Genomic DNA, 18,445 nt, shown 5'->3' on the forward strand with positions numbered 1-18,445 from the left:
TCACATATAGGGATACAAACATTTTAACATTTAAAAACAATTGTTTCCCCTTCCTTTTTACCTTTTTATGCTTCTCTTGTGTTCTGTATTTGAAAATCAAACTTTTTGTTCAGCTCTGATCTTTTCATCAAAAATATATGAAAATCCCCTATTTTCATTGAATTTCCATTTTTTTCCTCTGAAAGATAATGCTTAATTTTCCTAGATAGTTGATGTTTGGCTGCAGTCCAAACTCCTTTGCAAGCAGTTTATATTCTAATAGGTGAATACAATAAATAAAAAAGAAGCTAAAAAGATTGGGGGAGTAATCTGTGAAGGGGATAGTATAATCTGGAAAAGTATGGTTTGGAACTTGATTCTTGGCCTAGTGTTCTATCTATTGAGTCACCTAGCTTTCTTATATATACATAGCTATATTAGACATATGAAGGTCTAGGATATTAGGAATCTCCTAATAGGAATTATGTAAATTCTACATATAGAAAAATGATTTCTATATAATTAGAAAATGAATGATCATTTTAAAGAAGTATTTATAATAGAATTACTTTAAATATCAGTCATGCATGTAGAGTCAATATCACTACATAATGAAATAAAATATTCTTTGGTGATTGCTTTTAGTAACTTAAGCATCAGAGTAAATCAATAGCACCAATATGAGACACATTTTTTAATACTCATCTTCTGGTAAACATCCACAAACCCTAACATCTCTCCTAAATATTAGTGGGAGGGGAGAATTGATATTATAATTAAACAGTTTTTGTCTAACATACAATTTTGTCCAAAATTTATATATATTTCAATCTCTGAGTCATAAAATTTTAGATCTGGAAGAAACCACAAATAAATCCATAAATATTAGCATATGAATAGCATTTACATTTTATTCTCTTTAATATAACATCTATAAAAATATCTTTGTAAGTAATCATATTCTGGCTATAGCATGGGTATCTAGGGTTGTAATTTCAGGAACATTTCTGTGATTCTTGTCTTTAATTTCCCCCCCCCCAAAAAAAAATTTATTATAGGAACTTATTGCCACCTTACCATTTTTCTATTCCAGGGCAATTCCTTCTATGTTCTCTAGAAGGAAACAAAATATCAGGTCTGCCCCTGCCGCAGTCTAAATGGAAGTATAGAGACTGACCTATTTTAATTTTAGAGTGGGGTTGTGATCACCCAGCTAAGAGTAAGATTCAGGTTACTGTTGAAGGGAGAAAGCCATCAGTGATAACAATGCATTTAACAGTACCGATGTAGGATTGGGGGGTCCATGAAAATATTATTGAAAAGTTGACAGGAATCTACTTAGCTTACTATTGTGAAATAGCTTTGGCTGTGAGAAAAAAACAAAACAAAACATCAGACTCAATATGATTCAAGTATTTGGGGAAAATACCTCGTATTCTAGAAGTGAAATAAAATTCTGACCCTCAAACTTTTTAAAAGATGAGTAGTTTCTCTCCTCCCAAACAGTTATTTTTCTGGAAAGTTCTTTAAAATCCAGTGTCATATCAAGACACTTTGTGTAATTCATTCATTATCCTGCTATTGGCACTTATGGAACCCTGGAAATAAATGTTTAATAGTGTGGTTTTTGGTATTAATGTTTCCATTCATCCATTATTATATTGCTAACATAGTTTTTAGTAATCTTGTCATACACCTCTCATTTCTTTTAAAGTTAATTATTTTCAAGATAAGCAATCTTATGATAAATAAGCTTTTATAAATTTACATGTTTAATTAGAATATTTTAACAGAAATTTGCCTCATCAGTGAGAGGTGATTCATCAAATGCCACTTATTTCCACAAAGTCTTTTTTCCTGAAGGGAAGTCAGTCTTACCTGAACTGATAGTACAATTTATTCACCTCTTGTGGAAAATGCATATTTTTAAATACCTTGAAAACAGGGGCCATGTGTCATTTATCTTTGCATCTCTCATAAAATCTAAGCCAATGCATTATACTTAATAAGACACTCCAATGTTTGTGGCTTGCTGAAGACAAAAATCAAGTAAAGAAAAAAAAAAGGAAATTGTTTCTATAGTTTAATTTACAAAAAAGAATTGTTACTTCCAAACTGGGAAAACATTTTTACAGTTAAAGGTTCTGATAAAGGCCTCATTTCTAAAATATATAGAGAATTGACTCTAATTTATAAGAAATCAAACCATTCTCCAGTTGATAAATGGTCAAAGGATATGAACAGACAATTTTCAGATGATGAAATGGAAACTATTTCCACTAATATGAGTGTTCCAAGTCACTATTGATCAGAGAAATGCAGATAGACAACTCTGAGATACCACTACACACCTGTCAGATTGGCTAAGATAATAGGAAAAACTAATGATGAATGTTGGAGGGGATGCGGGAAAACTGGAACACTGATGCATTGTTGGTGGAGTTGTGAACGAATACCATTCTGGAGAGCAATCTGGAATTATGCCCAAAAAGTTATCAAACTGTACATATATCCTTTGATCCAGCAGTGCTACTACTGGGCTTACATCCCAAAGAGATACTAAAGAAGTGAAAGGGACCTGTATGTGTCAAAATGTTTGTGGCAGCCCTGTTTGTAGTGGCCAGAAACTAGAAAATGGATGCCCATCAATTGGAGAATGGTTGAGTAAGTTGTGGTATATGAATGTTATGGAATATTATTGCTCTGTAAGAAATGACCAGCAGGATGAATACAGAGAGGCTTAGAGAGACCTGCATGAACTGATGCTGAGATGAGCAGAACCAGGAGTTCATTATACACTTCAACAATAATACTGTATACTGTATGAGGATATATTCTGGGGAAGTGGATTTCTTCGACAAAGAGATCTAACTCAGTTGCAATTGCTCAATGATGGACAGAAGCAACTACACCCAGAGAAAGAACACTGGGAAATGAGTATGAACTGTTTGCATTTTTGTTTTTCTCCCCGGGTCATTTTTACCTTCTGAATCCAATTCTCCCTGTGCAATAAGAGAACTGTTTGATTCTGCACACATATATTGTATCTACAACATAATTAACATGTATAAGACTGCTTTCCATCTGGGGGAGGGGGTGGACAGAGGGAAGGGAAAAGTTGGAACAGAAGTGAGTGCAAGGGATAATGTTGTAAAAAATTATCCAGGCATATGTTCTATCAATAAAAAGTTATAATTAAAAAAAAGAATTGTTACTTCATAAACAATGTAAAAAGGTCTTAAGGCTAAAAAATTAAAGATGGGATTTTATTTTGAGGCTTTCAAGAGAAAATATTAATTGCATGTTTTAAGTTTATTTCTGAAGGGTGGGGGGAATACTGTTGCATCTGTATGATTGAAGCACAGGTTATTGTTAAATGAGAAATAAGTTGTCAATTACATAATGGAAGTTTGTTTTAAGGGTTTGGGACTCCCCTGTTTGCCCTACTCACAAGATTTCCTTTAATAAAACAAATTTTTTTTTTTTAAATCTTTTCCGTTGATAAAAAATCTACCTTGTTCCTCAAATGTCCTCAGCACGGGCAGTATAGCCTTTGCAGATGGGATGCGGAATTGGGCAATCCTCTGTCCAGTCCAGATGTGCAGTGATGTCACAGAATGCATCCTTACAGTTCTTGATGGTCTGTTTCCCACACAAAGGGGTCAGAGAGATTCATTCAAATCAATTCAACTAATTTCAAAAGCTCATTTAAGCACGTAGGTGCAAAGTGTTATGCTAGGTGCTCTCCAGGAACTTATATTCTACTTAGGAAATAAAAAATAGATGCAGATAAATAAATAGAAAATAATTTCTCCAATATGGGAGTATGGTAGTAGCTAGTGGGGCTTAAAGAAGGGCTTAACAGTCACAGGTACCAGATTCAGGCCTTGAGGAAAAGAGTAAGGAACAGAAACTATTCTGCACCTGTCAAAAGGAAGGAGTAGATGAAACGTCATATGAGGGGGAATAGCAATTAGACCAATTTGTCTGGAATATATAATGTATGAACAGAGAATATGAAATCAATTTGAAGAGACTGACATTTAATGCCCTTCTTCACACACAGACCAACTCTATCTAGTCTAACAAGGAGGGCTTTTTTTTTTTAACTATTTAATTAATTTATTTATATTATAGCTTTTTAATTACAAGATACATGCGTGGGTATTTTTTCAGCATTGACAATTGCAAAACCTTTTGTTTCAACTTTTCCCCTCCGTGCCCCCACCCCTTCCCCCAGATGGCAGGTTGACCAAGACATATTGAATATGATGAAGTTTAAGTTAAATACAATATATGTATACATGTCCAAATAGTTATTTTGCTGTACAAAGAGAGTCGGACTTTGAAATGGTGCACAATTAGCCTGTGAAGGAAATAAAAAATGCAAGCGGACAAAAATAGAGGGATTGGGAATTCTATGTAGTGGTTCATAGTCATCTCCCAGAGTTCTTTTGCTGGGTATAGCTGATTCAGTTTATTACTGCTCTATTGGATGGCCACGTCCATCTAAATTGATCATCATATAGTATTGTTAAAGTATATAATGATCTTAACAGGAGGCTTTCTAGTTCTGTTATGTATAAGATGAAATAGAAAAGTCCCCTGTCAGCCTAGAAATAGTAATTTGGAAGCTCTATAGAGGATAGGTTGAAAAGGAAAGAGAGGGGATGCAGGAAGGCCAGTTGGGAGGCAATAGTTTAAATGGGAGTTGGTGAGGGCTTGGATTAGGACACAGAACAGATATGAGAAAAGACTATGTAAAACTGACAAGGTTTGGAAAATGAGGGAGAATAAAAAAGTTGAGGATGATTTTGAGACTGAAAATCTGGGCAAATGGAAGAATGGTGGAACCCTTCACAAAAAAGGAAAATCAATAAATAATGAAGCCAGAAAACTGAAAAAAAAATACAAATTTAATATTAAGTATAGGGGAGTTCACAAAACTCTGAGGAAGATTATATAAATCTTTAATATTAAACCTACCATATTTTATTACAACCAGGAAGTCTCACAGACAAAAAGAAAGCTTTACAGTCCCAAATAGAACATACTGCTAAGATTGAAACTGAATCTTTGTCACACTGGCACCACAGTCTTTATGTTTCTCTCTCAAATATGCTAGCTTCTAGTTAACTTGATCTTTTTCAGAATTCAGTGATATCCTTCAGATGATATCACAGATAACACACTTTTTCTTAAAACATACTGTTAATTCCCAAAACAGTGCTACTGACTTTGCAAATATTTCACACACCTTGTGGAATGATCAAAATCATCAGTGTATAATCTAAACTCCTAGATGACAGTATGAAGGATGAATAATGTTTTTAACTTGCAGTGTTATTGGAAAGCTTAGTCCAAGAGCAACTACTAGTCTGTAATATTGTCAGTTATGTAAAAGTTTGAATATAAAATTGATACTATATGAAATCCTAATTTCATTCAACAAGTGATAACAGCTACATTGGATGGGTGTACCATCATTTTAAAAACCACCAATTTCTTCACAGTATGAATTTCTTTGGACAGCTAGACTACCTCTTTGGCTGTGAGAGTCCAACTACTTTTTAGAAAGCTGTTTTAATACCAAAATCTTGCTAGATTTTACAATTTTTCTATTATTTTCTATGTATTCTGTTCTGGACTAAAGCAACACTGTAATTTTGAATGCATAGAAAAGGAGACCCCTTTACCAATTTTAAGATGCTAATGAATCCAAAGGGTTGTGATTGTATGCAGGAGAAGAAATGCTTGCCCTTAGTCACAAGGAGGACCAGGCAAGATGGCACAAGAATTTCCAGTGTCAAATTTACTGCCTTCTTGAAAAATATTATTAATGGCACGATCTTTGAACTTCTATGGAATTTTCTTGACAAAGATAACACTATAGTTAAGAGAGCTTAGTCTCTCTGGGGTAATTATAAAAAAATAAAGAGTTTGGAAGGAAAAAGAGGGGTTTTAAAAAAATTATTTGTGACTGTCACTTGAACCTAGAACAAAGGTGTTAAAAGTGCACTTATTTTTAAAAACTGCAAGTTTGTTTGGGGGCAATGAAGGGAAATAGCACGATGATTTTTTTTAAAAGAGAAGATTTGAGAATTATTAGTTTGATAGAGCAAGTCTCCACTCACCAAAAATTAACTTGGCATAGTTTCAAAATTCTTCAGTGCAAATACAATAGCTTTAAGATAAAGGAAATGTTACATATATTTTCTAGTAAATAAATATGAAAAAATAGACCTGAAAGTACTATCAATTCACATATTTAAATAGTGCCTCAATGATAATAGTACCTTGAGGGTTTGCAAAAAAAAAAAAAAAAAAAAAAAAAAAGATTCTGTTTCATAAAGAAATCAGAAACTAAAGTCGTCTAAACAGTGAAGAATTTTAAGGACATGATAGATTTTTTTTTTTTTGTCTAAATGGAAATAATCTACTTCTTGGCTTTTGATGCAACCTGCTTAACTATAGCCTGTACAGTGCTTTCATCATTTAACTCCAAACTACTTTTTGTATTACAGCAGTCTTCTGGAATTGCAATATAAATAGAATTCCTATTCTAAAATAAAATATACAAAAGTATGTTCAGAAACCCCTTTTAAACTGGTTACTGTTAAATAAGGATTGGGCAGGATTGGAAGAATTCTCAATAATGTTTTGATGATGCAAGTTTTCTTGGAGAACTCCATCGAGGAAATGATTCAGATGAATAAAGAACATGATGTTTCTTTTGTTTTCTCTCATGTTTTTGTTTTCTTTCTTTCTTCTCCTAAAAATAAAACAGAAGGCTGTAACTATTCTGTAATGCTAATAATAATCATCACATAAAGGGCTTTAAAATTTTAAATTGAATTACCCATGTCATCACTTTTAACCTATGCAACAACCTTAGGAGGTGGTCATAATGCAAAAATTAGTATTTTAATTTTAAGATGAGGAAGCAGAGGGCTCAGAGATATTCAATGACATGCAAGTTCTCCCAGTTAGTAAGTTCTAGAATTAGGACTCAGACTCAGGTTGGCCAAATGTAATTGAACACTGATGAATCGTGAAGGGTATTTTACTACTCTACACATTAACTTATTATAATGGAATATTGTTAATTAGTAGGGATTTAGGATACATATGTGCATTAAATTTTTGTCATTAAATTTTACCAATTAATAAAAACTTTAAAAATTTCCCTTTTATTCTATGTGGTGAGTAGGAAGAAAACGTCAGTGTATTTAGAGTTGTTTTTTTTTTTTAAAGAAAAGCTATAATTCTGGACAAAAGGCCATTGAAATGGGGAAATAGTGATAACAATTTTGCTGATGGATAAACATTAAAACTACATATAAATACACAGAGCTATCTGGAGGAACAAAAAACATCAGAGGTAAATTGTCATAGACTGTGTTTGATTCATATACAAAAGAACATTTTTCCCAGAAGAAATCAAATTTTAAAAAGAATTATATCTTTATGTAAGTAATATTATATAGGCAAAATAATTTAATAGATGGAAAAGATTGATTTTATTTTGACAATCCATATATTCCCTAAAACTTCTATTTTGTTTTTTCCTTTGATTAGGTTATATACAAACACAACTATATGCCTACATATATTATATGTCTACACCTATATATATTTTTTCTTTTTCTTTTCTTTTTAAATTTGATTTCATCTGGACAAAATGCTATAGACTGAATGTGTCTGCTTATGACGTCAAAAACAGTCTAATTATCCAAATGTGCTGCCAATGTCAATCAAATTAACCATCCTTTTAATTATAGTGTGATGCTAAACAATGATTTCAACAGTACTTGGTAAGCTAAATAGTATCCTATGGTTTGAAAAAACATAATCTACTTCTTTAGGCACCTAACTTATTATCAAAAAATTACAGATTTCAGAGAAGAAAAAGTCTTGCTACATAGCTGGAACTAGAAGAACAAAACTGATTGTGTACATATATTAGAAGGTGGTTACAAAGATTAAATATATGACTTAAAATGCTAATTAATTGCAATTTCCTGAGGACATCTGTGACACGGTCTGTCATCCAATTCAACTCAACAAATATTTCTGATGTGCCTATTATGGGGGCAAAGCACTTGCCTGTTGTTAAAGAGAGTGATTTAGTAGGGAAGTAGGATTAAAAGCCCAAGTGTGAAGAATTGATAAATGGTTTGTATGGAAACAGAGGCAGGGAGGGTAAATAATTATGTATTTGGCAATGAGAGGGCAGATGTTAAATGATAGCTTGGCTGGGTTAACCCAAGTTAACAATTATTATTATTAATAGTAACTCAAACATGTTTGAAGGCAGTGGGGATAAAGGGAGGAGATATAAAAGATGGGGTAAGCTCCTGAAAAGTTGAGGGAAGCTTGGATGATGACACAAAAGAGTAATAAAGAGCCTAAAAACACAGGAAAATGGAGTGAGGATTCCAGAGAATAATAGCAAGATGAAACAAGTATAAAGGTCTAAATCATTAGATAATGTCATCTACCCTTGTGTCCTGTGTGCTGTTTGCTAAATAAATTAAATCTTTCTTCCCATGGGGCCAGCAAGCCTCATTCACAGGAAAGCAGAAGCAAGTACCCTAAATAAAAGGTTGTGAGTTGTGAACACTTCCCTTTTCTCTATTTTACCTCTCAAAAGTGCTTTACAACTCCCTCTGCTATTTCTTCTTTTATTGTAGTCTCTGACAAAAGGATGACCCCTCTCTAATTGAGTCCTTGGTCATGTCTTCTCTCTGAAGCTGTCTTTAGGAATATCTATTTGCTTTCTTGTTTTCACTCTCTCACTCTTGGGAAGTATAGCATAGCAGACCACTGGGACTGGACTCAGGGAAACCTCAGTCTATTCTCAGGAAGACCTCACCTCATAATTATTAGCTTGTGAGCAAGTGAATTGACTCCTATGAATATCAGTTTCTTCATCTGGAAAATGAGAATGAAACATACAAAACATTTTGTAATGCGTAAGGAGCTATGTAAATGGATAGCAATAATTATTATTTCATTCTCATGTTTTTTGATGAAGTTCAAATAGAAATGATCTTTACTGTCCTGATGTTGCTCTATATTCAGTGTTTTTCAGACTACTCGTCCTGATAGGAAAAAAAAAAAAATCTGTTTTGTTCTTGTATTAGGATGCAATAGCTTATCCTCTATATGCTTACTGTGAACATCCTTGATATTGGGGGTCCAGCAGCAGACAGAACAACAAGGACAGCAGCATCTTTATATTTTGAAAACTTTTCATTCCATGTAATTTGGCTAAGTATTTTTGACAACAAAATTTATTGGTAATATTTTTATGATCATTTATTAAGTCCAGGCCAAGTTGGGTCAATGATAATTGAACAACTGTACAGGTTATTCTGAGAACTATATTTGTATTATGGAGATTTATCATCTGATTGTGTGGAAAAGGAAACTTATAGATCAAGCACATATTGATCAGAGACTGTTAGCTAAATTAATTGAAGCCTTAAAGGCCTCAGTTTTCGCTTCTCTGGAAGCATGTGATTTTAGATAAGGCCTGGACTTCATTCCATTGTCCAAAGAAAGATACATAGCGAGGAAGCTGTACATCATCTTATCTACTGCATTCCACTGACCAATTAGGGGAAGTGTGTGACCAATCACACCATATAGAGAGTGGGATTTTTGGGGTTCTTTGTTTGAAATGTATAAAAACTCTGAGCATTTTCAAGGGAGTGGCTCTCTCCTGCTGTGAATTTCGGCTCACAAACTGGGATGGGGTCTGCTTCTTGATATTCTAATAAATAATTCTGCTTTTTATGAGTGATCTCTGAGTAGTCAATTTGGGTAGGTGTTCTTTATCCCAAACATGATGATCTATAAAAGACAGTGAATTTCTGATGCATAAATCTAAAAACCAGGGTCATGTCTTGCTTGTATTTATTTAATAGATGCGATTTTTTTAACTTTTAGTGATATTTTACAGGATTATGATTTACTTGGATAATTTACTGGGATGTAAACTCATCTTCTGAATACTTGATAATGGCAATTATCATGGTAGCAGACAGAACCATCAAAACGAGATGTACCTTGCCTTCTTCACACCTTTTTTTTTTTTCCTTGAGGTAATCAGGTTAAGTATTAAGTGTCTGAGATTAGACTTAAACTTAGTACTTTTGACTGCAGGGCTGATGCTCTATCAACTGCAACATCTAGCTGCCCTTTTCCATACACAGTTTTGACTTCTCTTTTTTCGTCTTTATATTTCATAAGCTTTTCGATTACCCTCAATTTACCAATTGTGAATATTTTACATGATGACATTTATTAAAAACCATTTTTAAGCTTTTCTCAATGTTGTGTACTGAGTAGCTGTGGACAAAAGCTTTGTTTATAATATTTCAGATCATGGAGTTTACTAGTTGAGTTCTAAATGATTTAGTAATGTTTGTTTGATTTCTATCATTTTTTGTAAAGTTTGTTTTAAATACAACTGACCTTTTCGTAACTCCTTGTGGTGATCGGATAGTCCTGCTTTGCTATCATAAAGCTCTGTTTTAAGACAAAAATTTATAACCCAGCCATTTGAAGATGGTGGGTAGATTAGAAAACACCAGGCTTTCCAAATTTCCCCCCAAGACAGAATGTCACTTCAAAATGAATGCATGATAGAAATAAATAAAAGGTGGGGGTCTAAGACAATTTGAGAGGGTGTTGGGAAAAGCCTGATTCCTAGGGGAAAAGGCTTGGCTGGTCCAGGAAAGGGCAAACACTTCTGGGCAGACTGCTGAATCAATAAATAAGTTTTGGGGAGCAGCTGGGGAGGCAGCCTCACAGCACAAACTTTCAGTTTACAGTGTTGGGGCCAGACAACTGAATAGGGGAGATTTTCTAGTGATGGCAGGCTGGGGCAAAAAAGCAGCAGAGGGGCAGGGACACTGCTGGTTTGGGGAACTTGCTGGAGAGTAGAGTCCCTGGGTTTTGGTTATAGGGCAGAGGAGCGAACTAAGGTTTGCAGTGGGGAGGGACCACAGGGAACAAGAGCAGTTTTTTGGGAGCTCTAGTCATCTTGGGGGTGAAGAAGAATGTCCAACAGGCCTGAAAAGAATTCACAAAATAATAGTAAGAAGGGCCCAAGACTTGGCTCTTTTCAACAATGAGGTAATTCAATTCCAATAGATTTGTGATAGAGCCAGCCATCAGCATCCAGAGAGAGAACCATGGAGACTGAATATAGATCATAACAGTATTTTCACCTTTTGTTGACGTTTTAACATTTTTTTCTCCTTTTAATCTAATTTTTCATCAACATGATGAATGTGGAAATATTTAGAATAACTGCACATGTTTAACTTTTATGGGATTGATTGCTATCTAGGGGAAGGAGAAGGGGAGGAAAATTTGGAGCATAAAGTTTTACCTTGGGACTGTAATCTGCCTACAATAATAAGATATTGAATAAATAAAATAAAATAAAATAAAAGCAAAATAAAAATTAGTAAACAAAGGATAAAAAACCCAACTACAGACAATTAGCAGGCGAATATAGAAAACTGGGGTTAATATACTGAGAAAGATAGTGAAGCAAAAAAGCTGTTCCTATATTAAAGAAAAATATCAAATTGTTACAAGCTCAAAAAGAGGTCTTGGAAGAACAAAAAAAGTAAAAAGACTTCAAAGGTAGTATTTTCACTTTTTTTTTTTTTTTTTTTTCTGAGCTGTTATACTTTTAGTATACACACACACACACACACACACACACGGCATTTTCCTTTTTTCACTGATCTCTTTGAGGTACAGGACTAGCAGTGATATTGTTGGGAGAAAAGTTATTTTTAGTCATATAGCCCTTTAGGCATAGTTCTTCCAAACTGTTCTCTAGAAAGGTTAAACCATACAGTTCTAACAAACACTGAATTAATGTATCTATTTTCCCACACCCCTCCAGGACTTGTCATTTCTGATAGGCATGAGATATTTGAGTTGTTTTAATTTACATTTCTCTGATCACGAATTATTCAGAGCATTTAAAAAATATAACAATGGATAATTGACTTTTTTTTTTGTTTATATCCTTTGACCATTTATCAATTGGAGAATGAATGTCTTTTACAAATTTGACTCAGCTCCCTATATATTTGAGAAATGAGACCCTTAATCAAATCAATTTACTGTAAATTTTTTTGGGATATTACTCCATTGTCTGTGGTACCTTTTAGATAGTTTCCTTAATTTTCTCTTTTAATTAGATTTATTTGTTTTTTTTTAATATTTATTTTTAATACACATTGCTTTATTTTTTTTTCACTTTTTTTTTCATGTTTTTCTTCTCTTTTGGTCTGATTTTCTTTTACAACATGACAAATATGGAAATGTTTAAAAGGACTGCACATATTTAATCTCTATCAGATTGCTTGCTGTCCTGGGAATGGGAGAGGTAAGAGAGGGAGGGAGAAAAACTGAAACACAAAGTTTTACAAAAATGAATGCTGAAAATTATCTTCACATATATTTGGAAAAATAAAATACTATTAAGAAAACATAAAATGGAGTTAAAAAATCAAACAGATCTCTCCTGTTTAGAGAAATGACAGCAAAGACAGTCATTAAGTCAATCAAAAAAAATTCAAAAACTTGAGAATAACTCCTTCAAAATAAGAACTAAAAGGAAAATCTAATGACATTGTAAGATACCAAGGTATAATAAAACAAAATCAAAAGAAAGAAAATATAAAAGAGAATATGGAACAGAGTGAGGAAAGAATAGTTATACTATTTTAAAGGTATGATTTTTAAAAGGGTCTAAAATACAATATTACAAGAATTTATTAAGGAAAACTGCCCCAAAGTTTTAGAATGAGAGGGTAAAATAGAAGTAGGAAAAAAAATCCACCAATCAGCACCTGAAAAATGAGGAAAATAAGATTGGAGGGGACATACACAATTAGTAATTATTTATAACTTTAAATAAGAATGGGACAAATTCATTTATAAATCTGAAACATTTGGAGGATAGAGAAGTTTGGGGAAGATAGACTGGATTAAAATTAAGAATTATGACAATAGGTTTGCAAGAAACACAATAATAAAAGATACACACATAGTTAAAATAATAGGCTGGAATGGAATTTATAATGCTTCAGTTGAACGTAAAAAAAAACAGATAACAATTTTAATCTCAAAGTTAAAACTAAAATAGATTTAATTAAAAGAGCTAAACAGGAAACTATACAATGTATCATCAATATTATTCAGTACTGTTTTAGAAATGTTAGTAGTAGCAATAAGAGAAGAAAAAGAAAGGAATCAAAGTGTGAATTGATGAAGTGCATTATCTTTTTTCTTTGCAGTGAGATGATGATCTATTTGGAAAATATTAAAGCTTCAACTAAAATGTTAGTTGAAATAATAATTTTAGCAAAGTAGTAGGATATAAAATAACCTCATAAAAATCATCATTTTTATGTCACCAATAAAATTCTGTAAAAAGAGTCAATGAGAGAGACATCACATTTAAAATAACTGTAGACAGTATAAAATACCTTAAAAATATACAGACCCAGGAACTACATGAACATAATTACAAAACATTATACAAATAAAGTCAAATTTAAATAACTGGAGAAATATTATTCCTTAGTAGGCAAAGTCAATATAATAAAAATGATAATTTTACCTTACTAATAATCTATTTAATGCCATCCAAATTATCAAAGTATTATTTTATTTATTTAGAAAAATAGTAACAAAATTCAGTTGAAGAAAAAAAAGATCAAGAATTTTAAAGCAACTAATGAGAAAAAATGTGAAGGAAGCAGGCTTAGCAGTACTAGATTTTAAACTAGCTGATACTGTCTAAGAAATAAAAACCAGATCAGTGGAACACACTTGGTAATGATTATGGTAACCTATTTTACAAATGTAAAAGATTTAAATTTGGGGGATAAGATTTGGTATTTGGTAAAATATTTGGTAAAACTTGTTGGAAAAGATGCAAAGAAATCTGGTAGAAATTAGGCATAGAATAATATCTTAAACCATTTACTAATAACAAGATCAAAATGGATATGTTTCCCAGATATAAAGGAAGATGTCACAAGAAAATTAGAATATGGAACATATTACCTATTCAACTTAGGGATAGGAGAACAATTTATGTATAAACAAAAGAAATAAAGCGTTGTGATATGTAAAACAGATAATTTTGTACAACTAAAACCAATTAGCAGGAAAATAAAAAATCCAGGGAAAAAATTATAAACAATTTCTCAGAAAAAGGTCTTGCCTCTCAAATATGTATAGAACTTTGCCAAACTTATAAGAATATGAATCATTCCCTAATTGATAAATGGTGAAAGGATATGAACAGGTATTTTTCAATGAAGAAATCAAAAGTATATTTAGTCATATGAAAAGTGTTAAATCACTATAATTAAAGAAATCTAGAGATAACATGTTATACTTAATTAGATTGGCTAAAATAATAGATGCCCTTCAACTGAAGAATGGCTAAGGGAGTTGTGGTAGATGAATGTGAATGTTACATATAATAATAAAAATTCTGTTCTAAGAACAACTTGGAATGATTAATTCATTTTGAGTATTATAAAATAACTGACTACAAAAGACATATGAAAGAAGATGCTATCCATCATCTGAGAAAGAACTGATTTAATGGAAGTATGGTTTTAATTGTAGCCTTTTTTTCAGGGTAGGGGAGAGAATTAAACAAACAAATTGAGCGGCAGAGAACAGAAGAAATTTAGGAGCAAACATAGAAAATAAGGATAGCTTTAACAACAATGTACAGTATTAGTTTTTTTTTAGTAAATAATTTGAAATGGAAATCCAAGGTTTTATAGTGAAGACTGTTTTATGTTTTTCTATGTACACAGTAATGGTTTTTTTTTTCCTTTTTGTATGTAAGTTCAAAATGAATAAAAATATCAAAAAGAAAATAAATAACTCAGACATTGACACATGTCAGAATACTGGCTGTGTTTATGGGGGTATTATAAGATTATTTTTTTGATTCTCTATTTGGATATCAAATGTTTCACAAACTTTGCCTGAGAATAAACAAATTTCAGTTATAGTTTACAAATACAGTGTGACAAAAACAGTGAATATTGTTAGTTTTCATTATTGTTTGGCAAAGTAATATGTGTTTGTTTGAAAAGTATTTTTGGTAGGATTTTAAGCTGTTTATCATGTGCTTTCAAAAATTATATTACTCTTTTTCTTCCACTTTGACAAAGAAGTATTAGTGTTTTGTTTATTAGCTCTGTATTTTGTAAACATTATATGTTTTTGTGTTGATACTTTTTGGTTTCCTAGTCTATTTTACTGGCCCTTGAATATTTACTACGTGTGTGATCTTGAATAAATTACTTCATCCTTTATTTTTTATATGCAGCAAGGTAATACAGCAGAATGTGGGGTTTGGAGTCAGGAAGACCTGAATTAAAATCTGGCTTCAGATACTTACTAGCTGTGTGACTGGACAAGTACAGTTAACCTCTGTCTGCCTCAATCTCATTCATTCGTAAAATGGGAATAATAATAGCACCCACCTTTCAAGGATTGTTGTGAGGACAAAATATGATTTAGGCAAAACAAAGTGTTACATATGAGAATAGTAGCTATTACTATTGTTGTATTGATACAACATAATGCTCTTTTGCAGGTCAAGAGATTTCTCAAGGTATTTTTGCCATGATGGTATTTTCTATCTATCCTTAAAAGTATTACTTGATAACTCTACCTCCCTACCATTATCTTACAGTGATAACAATTGTAGCATATGCTGTTGTATTACAAGAGCTGAAATGCTATTTAAATTTACTGAAGTTTTTTTCTAAATGAAGATTTTCACTTCAATTATCTTAGGTTTTCCCTTCAGATTTTAGTTATTCTTTCATTTTATTTATCTTTGTCATCATTTTTACTGCCTACCTTATTGCCTACAAACACGCTCAGTTATCTCCATCTTTAAAATTTTTTCCCATGATGCCTCCCCCCCTTCTAACTTTCTTAAAGGTGCCTTTCTACATTTCTCTTTCCTTCTTTCTAGCCTAAATCAGTAGGGTCAAACTCAAAGAGAAATGGATAACACTAAGCTGTACATAAGTATCCCTCAGCTTTGCAAATTGACTTAGACAATCATCTATTAACATTTTCTATGTCCTACTGCATTTGTATTTATTTCATTAAATATTTCCCAATTTTTAATCTGGTTCTGATGTTAGAGTATATTTGATGCCAGATTTAAATCCTAGAAAGGGATCCACTCTTTTTGCTTCCACTTTCTTATGTCCCACTTCTCAATCATTTGTAATTCTGCTTCTGACCTCCATTCCCCCTGAAAATATCTAATAAGGTAATTGATAAATCTCATCCTCCCCCAAGTCTCTTCCCTTTGTCCTCTTTGCAGCTTTTCTCACTGTTGACTAACCCATTTCTTAAAAAATGTTCCCTGCTTCTTCAATTTCCAGATGCTGCTTTCACTTGATGTGGCTCTAACCTCTTTCCATCTTAGTCTCCTCCTTAGTCTCCTCTGTTGGTCTCCTCCTGCCCCTGTGGTTCAACTCTTTTATCCTATTTCTCTATTCCTCTTCTAGGTAATCTCATCAATTCCCTTGGATTTAACTGTCATCTGTAGGAATGTGACTCTCAGAGCAGCAGAACGAGGGTTAGGATTACAACTTGTCACCCTTAGGCAAAAATCTTCATTTCTTCATTTGTAAAATCAAGATTGGAACTAGATGATCTCTAAAAACACTTTCTAGTTCTAAATCTATGATCCTATTATGTCAAGCTTCAACTGTTTTCCCGAATTATGGTCTCATGTGACTGTTTCCAAATGGACATTTTAAAAGTCCAACTCCCTTCTCTCACTACAAATATGAATCTTTGTCTTCAGGGCACCACCAACATTTCAGTAACCCAGGGTTAGAATCTCAGTATCACCCCTGCCTCTTCACTTTTCCTCAGCTCCCAGATCCATCACTCTTGTCTTTCTTTATTATCCTCTGCCCAGCTTAGTACAATCACCTGCCTAATTGGCGTCCCTAATTCCTATCTTTCGCTTTTCCCATTCACCTTGTCTAAGTGGCTCCCAAAACAATTTCTAAAGCCAGGTCTGAACACTCAACTCCTCTTCTCAAGGGGATTCAGTGGATGCCTCAGGTTCTTAAAAAGTTTTCACACTTCAGTCATTTAAAGACCTTCACAGTATGCTTCTGACTACTTTTCTAGACTTATTTCACACTTCAGTCCAGATGCTCACACACTCAATGTTCCAAATAAAGTGATCTACCCTCCCATTTCCTGAATCAGTCTTCTCTCCAGCTTCCTTTAAGAGGTTGTGGCCCAGACCAGAAACCCTCCTCATCTTGGAGGCTCATCCTCCAGTGTCACCTCTTATGGCAGAAGCTTTTCCTAATCTACCAAATTCTAAGACTCTCCATTTAAGAGCTGAAGACCTTAGATATTAGTTCTTTTGCAGATAAAGAACCTGAGATGAGAAGTAGCTAAGTGGCCACCCAACCAAATCCGGCCTCCAAATGGAATGCAGTTTTTAATAGATACTGCTCCCTCCCATGCACATAAAGGATAGCTTTCTGGCTGTGATTGTTATTATTGCTGGTCATGGGCTGGATTCACAGTTTTTCAAAAGATATCCCTTATCATTAAAAACCAAAAAAGCTACATTCCTAAAAAGTACTGACTGAGCCCCAGTGAAAATAAAAGTATTCAAACTCCCTACATTTTTATTGCTTAGTGACATCTTGAGCTGTTTTTATGCAAGACTGAGCAGAATAAAAAAGTATTTTGCTTCCACCATCTGGTCATTTTCAAGAGAAGAATGAGTAATGAAAATAGTAACAGTTTATAATTACAAATAGATCTTTTAGATGAGATGTGATGGATGAGATAATTAAATGGTTACATAAGAAAAACAAGATTGTATAGTAGAAAGAGGGCTAGGATTCAGAAGGTTTGTGTTTCCATCTGGGCTCTGCTCATTACTTTCAGGATAATCCTGCCACGGTAATTTTTCTCTTCTAGATTAAAAAAAAGGGGTTGGACTTGATGTTCCCTATATATCCCTTTCCATATGCTATGACTAAATTATTCAATTGTCTTTCCAGGACTGATTCTGGATCTCTTCTACATTCCTACAATAATTTCTATCATTTCTATGTATTTAATGGTACTTTCTCACCTTCCTAACTTCTAGTTGGGGGCATTCCCCAAGCTGCCACTGGTCCCCTGCTCTGCTTCCTACACCACTGATTTCTTAGAATTCTCCCAGCTTCAATTATCTTATGCAGATGATTCTTAAACCTACACTGTCCATCAATCAAACATTTAATAAATGACTACTATGAGCCAGGCAATGTGGCAAAAGACAACCAAAGGATCCTGTAAGAGCTCAAACAAAATCTAATGGGGGAGACAACTATGTACAGGAAATAAT

General features: G+C 33.2%; 1 protein-coding gene across 9 annotated transcripts in view; it reads right to left on the minus strand.

Annotated features, from left to right (window-relative positions):
* Positions 1–4,877: 4,877 nt before the first annotated feature.
* The window catches only part of MAP9 (microtubule associated protein 9), a 65,653-nt gene continuing 52,085 nt past the window's right edge, over positions 4,878–18,445 (minus strand). For 7 of the 9 annotated variants that reach the window (XM_051966985.1, XM_051966984.1, XM_051966991.1 and 4 more), the window contains 2 exons: positions 10,462–10,515; positions 4,878–6,751 (listed from right to left, as the gene is read on the minus strand). In XM_051966985.1, the coding sequence (XP_051822945.1) occupies positions 6,629–6,751; positions 10,462–10,515 (177 nt within the window). In that variant the 3' untranslated portion in view covers positions 4,878–6,628. The remainder of the gene's footprint in view (positions 6,752–10,461; positions 10,516–18,445) is intronic. The other 2 variants (XM_051966989.1, XM_051966990.1) reach the window with 1 other exon arrangement.

This window comes from Antechinus flavipes, chromosome 6 (assembly GCF_016432865.1).
Source record: "Antechinus flavipes isolate AdamAnt ecotype Samford, QLD, Australia chromosome 6, AdamAnt_v2, whole genome shotgun sequence".
NCBI classification, from domain to species: domain Eukaryota; kingdom Metazoa; phylum Chordata; class Mammalia; order Dasyuromorphia; family Dasyuridae; genus Antechinus; species Antechinus flavipes.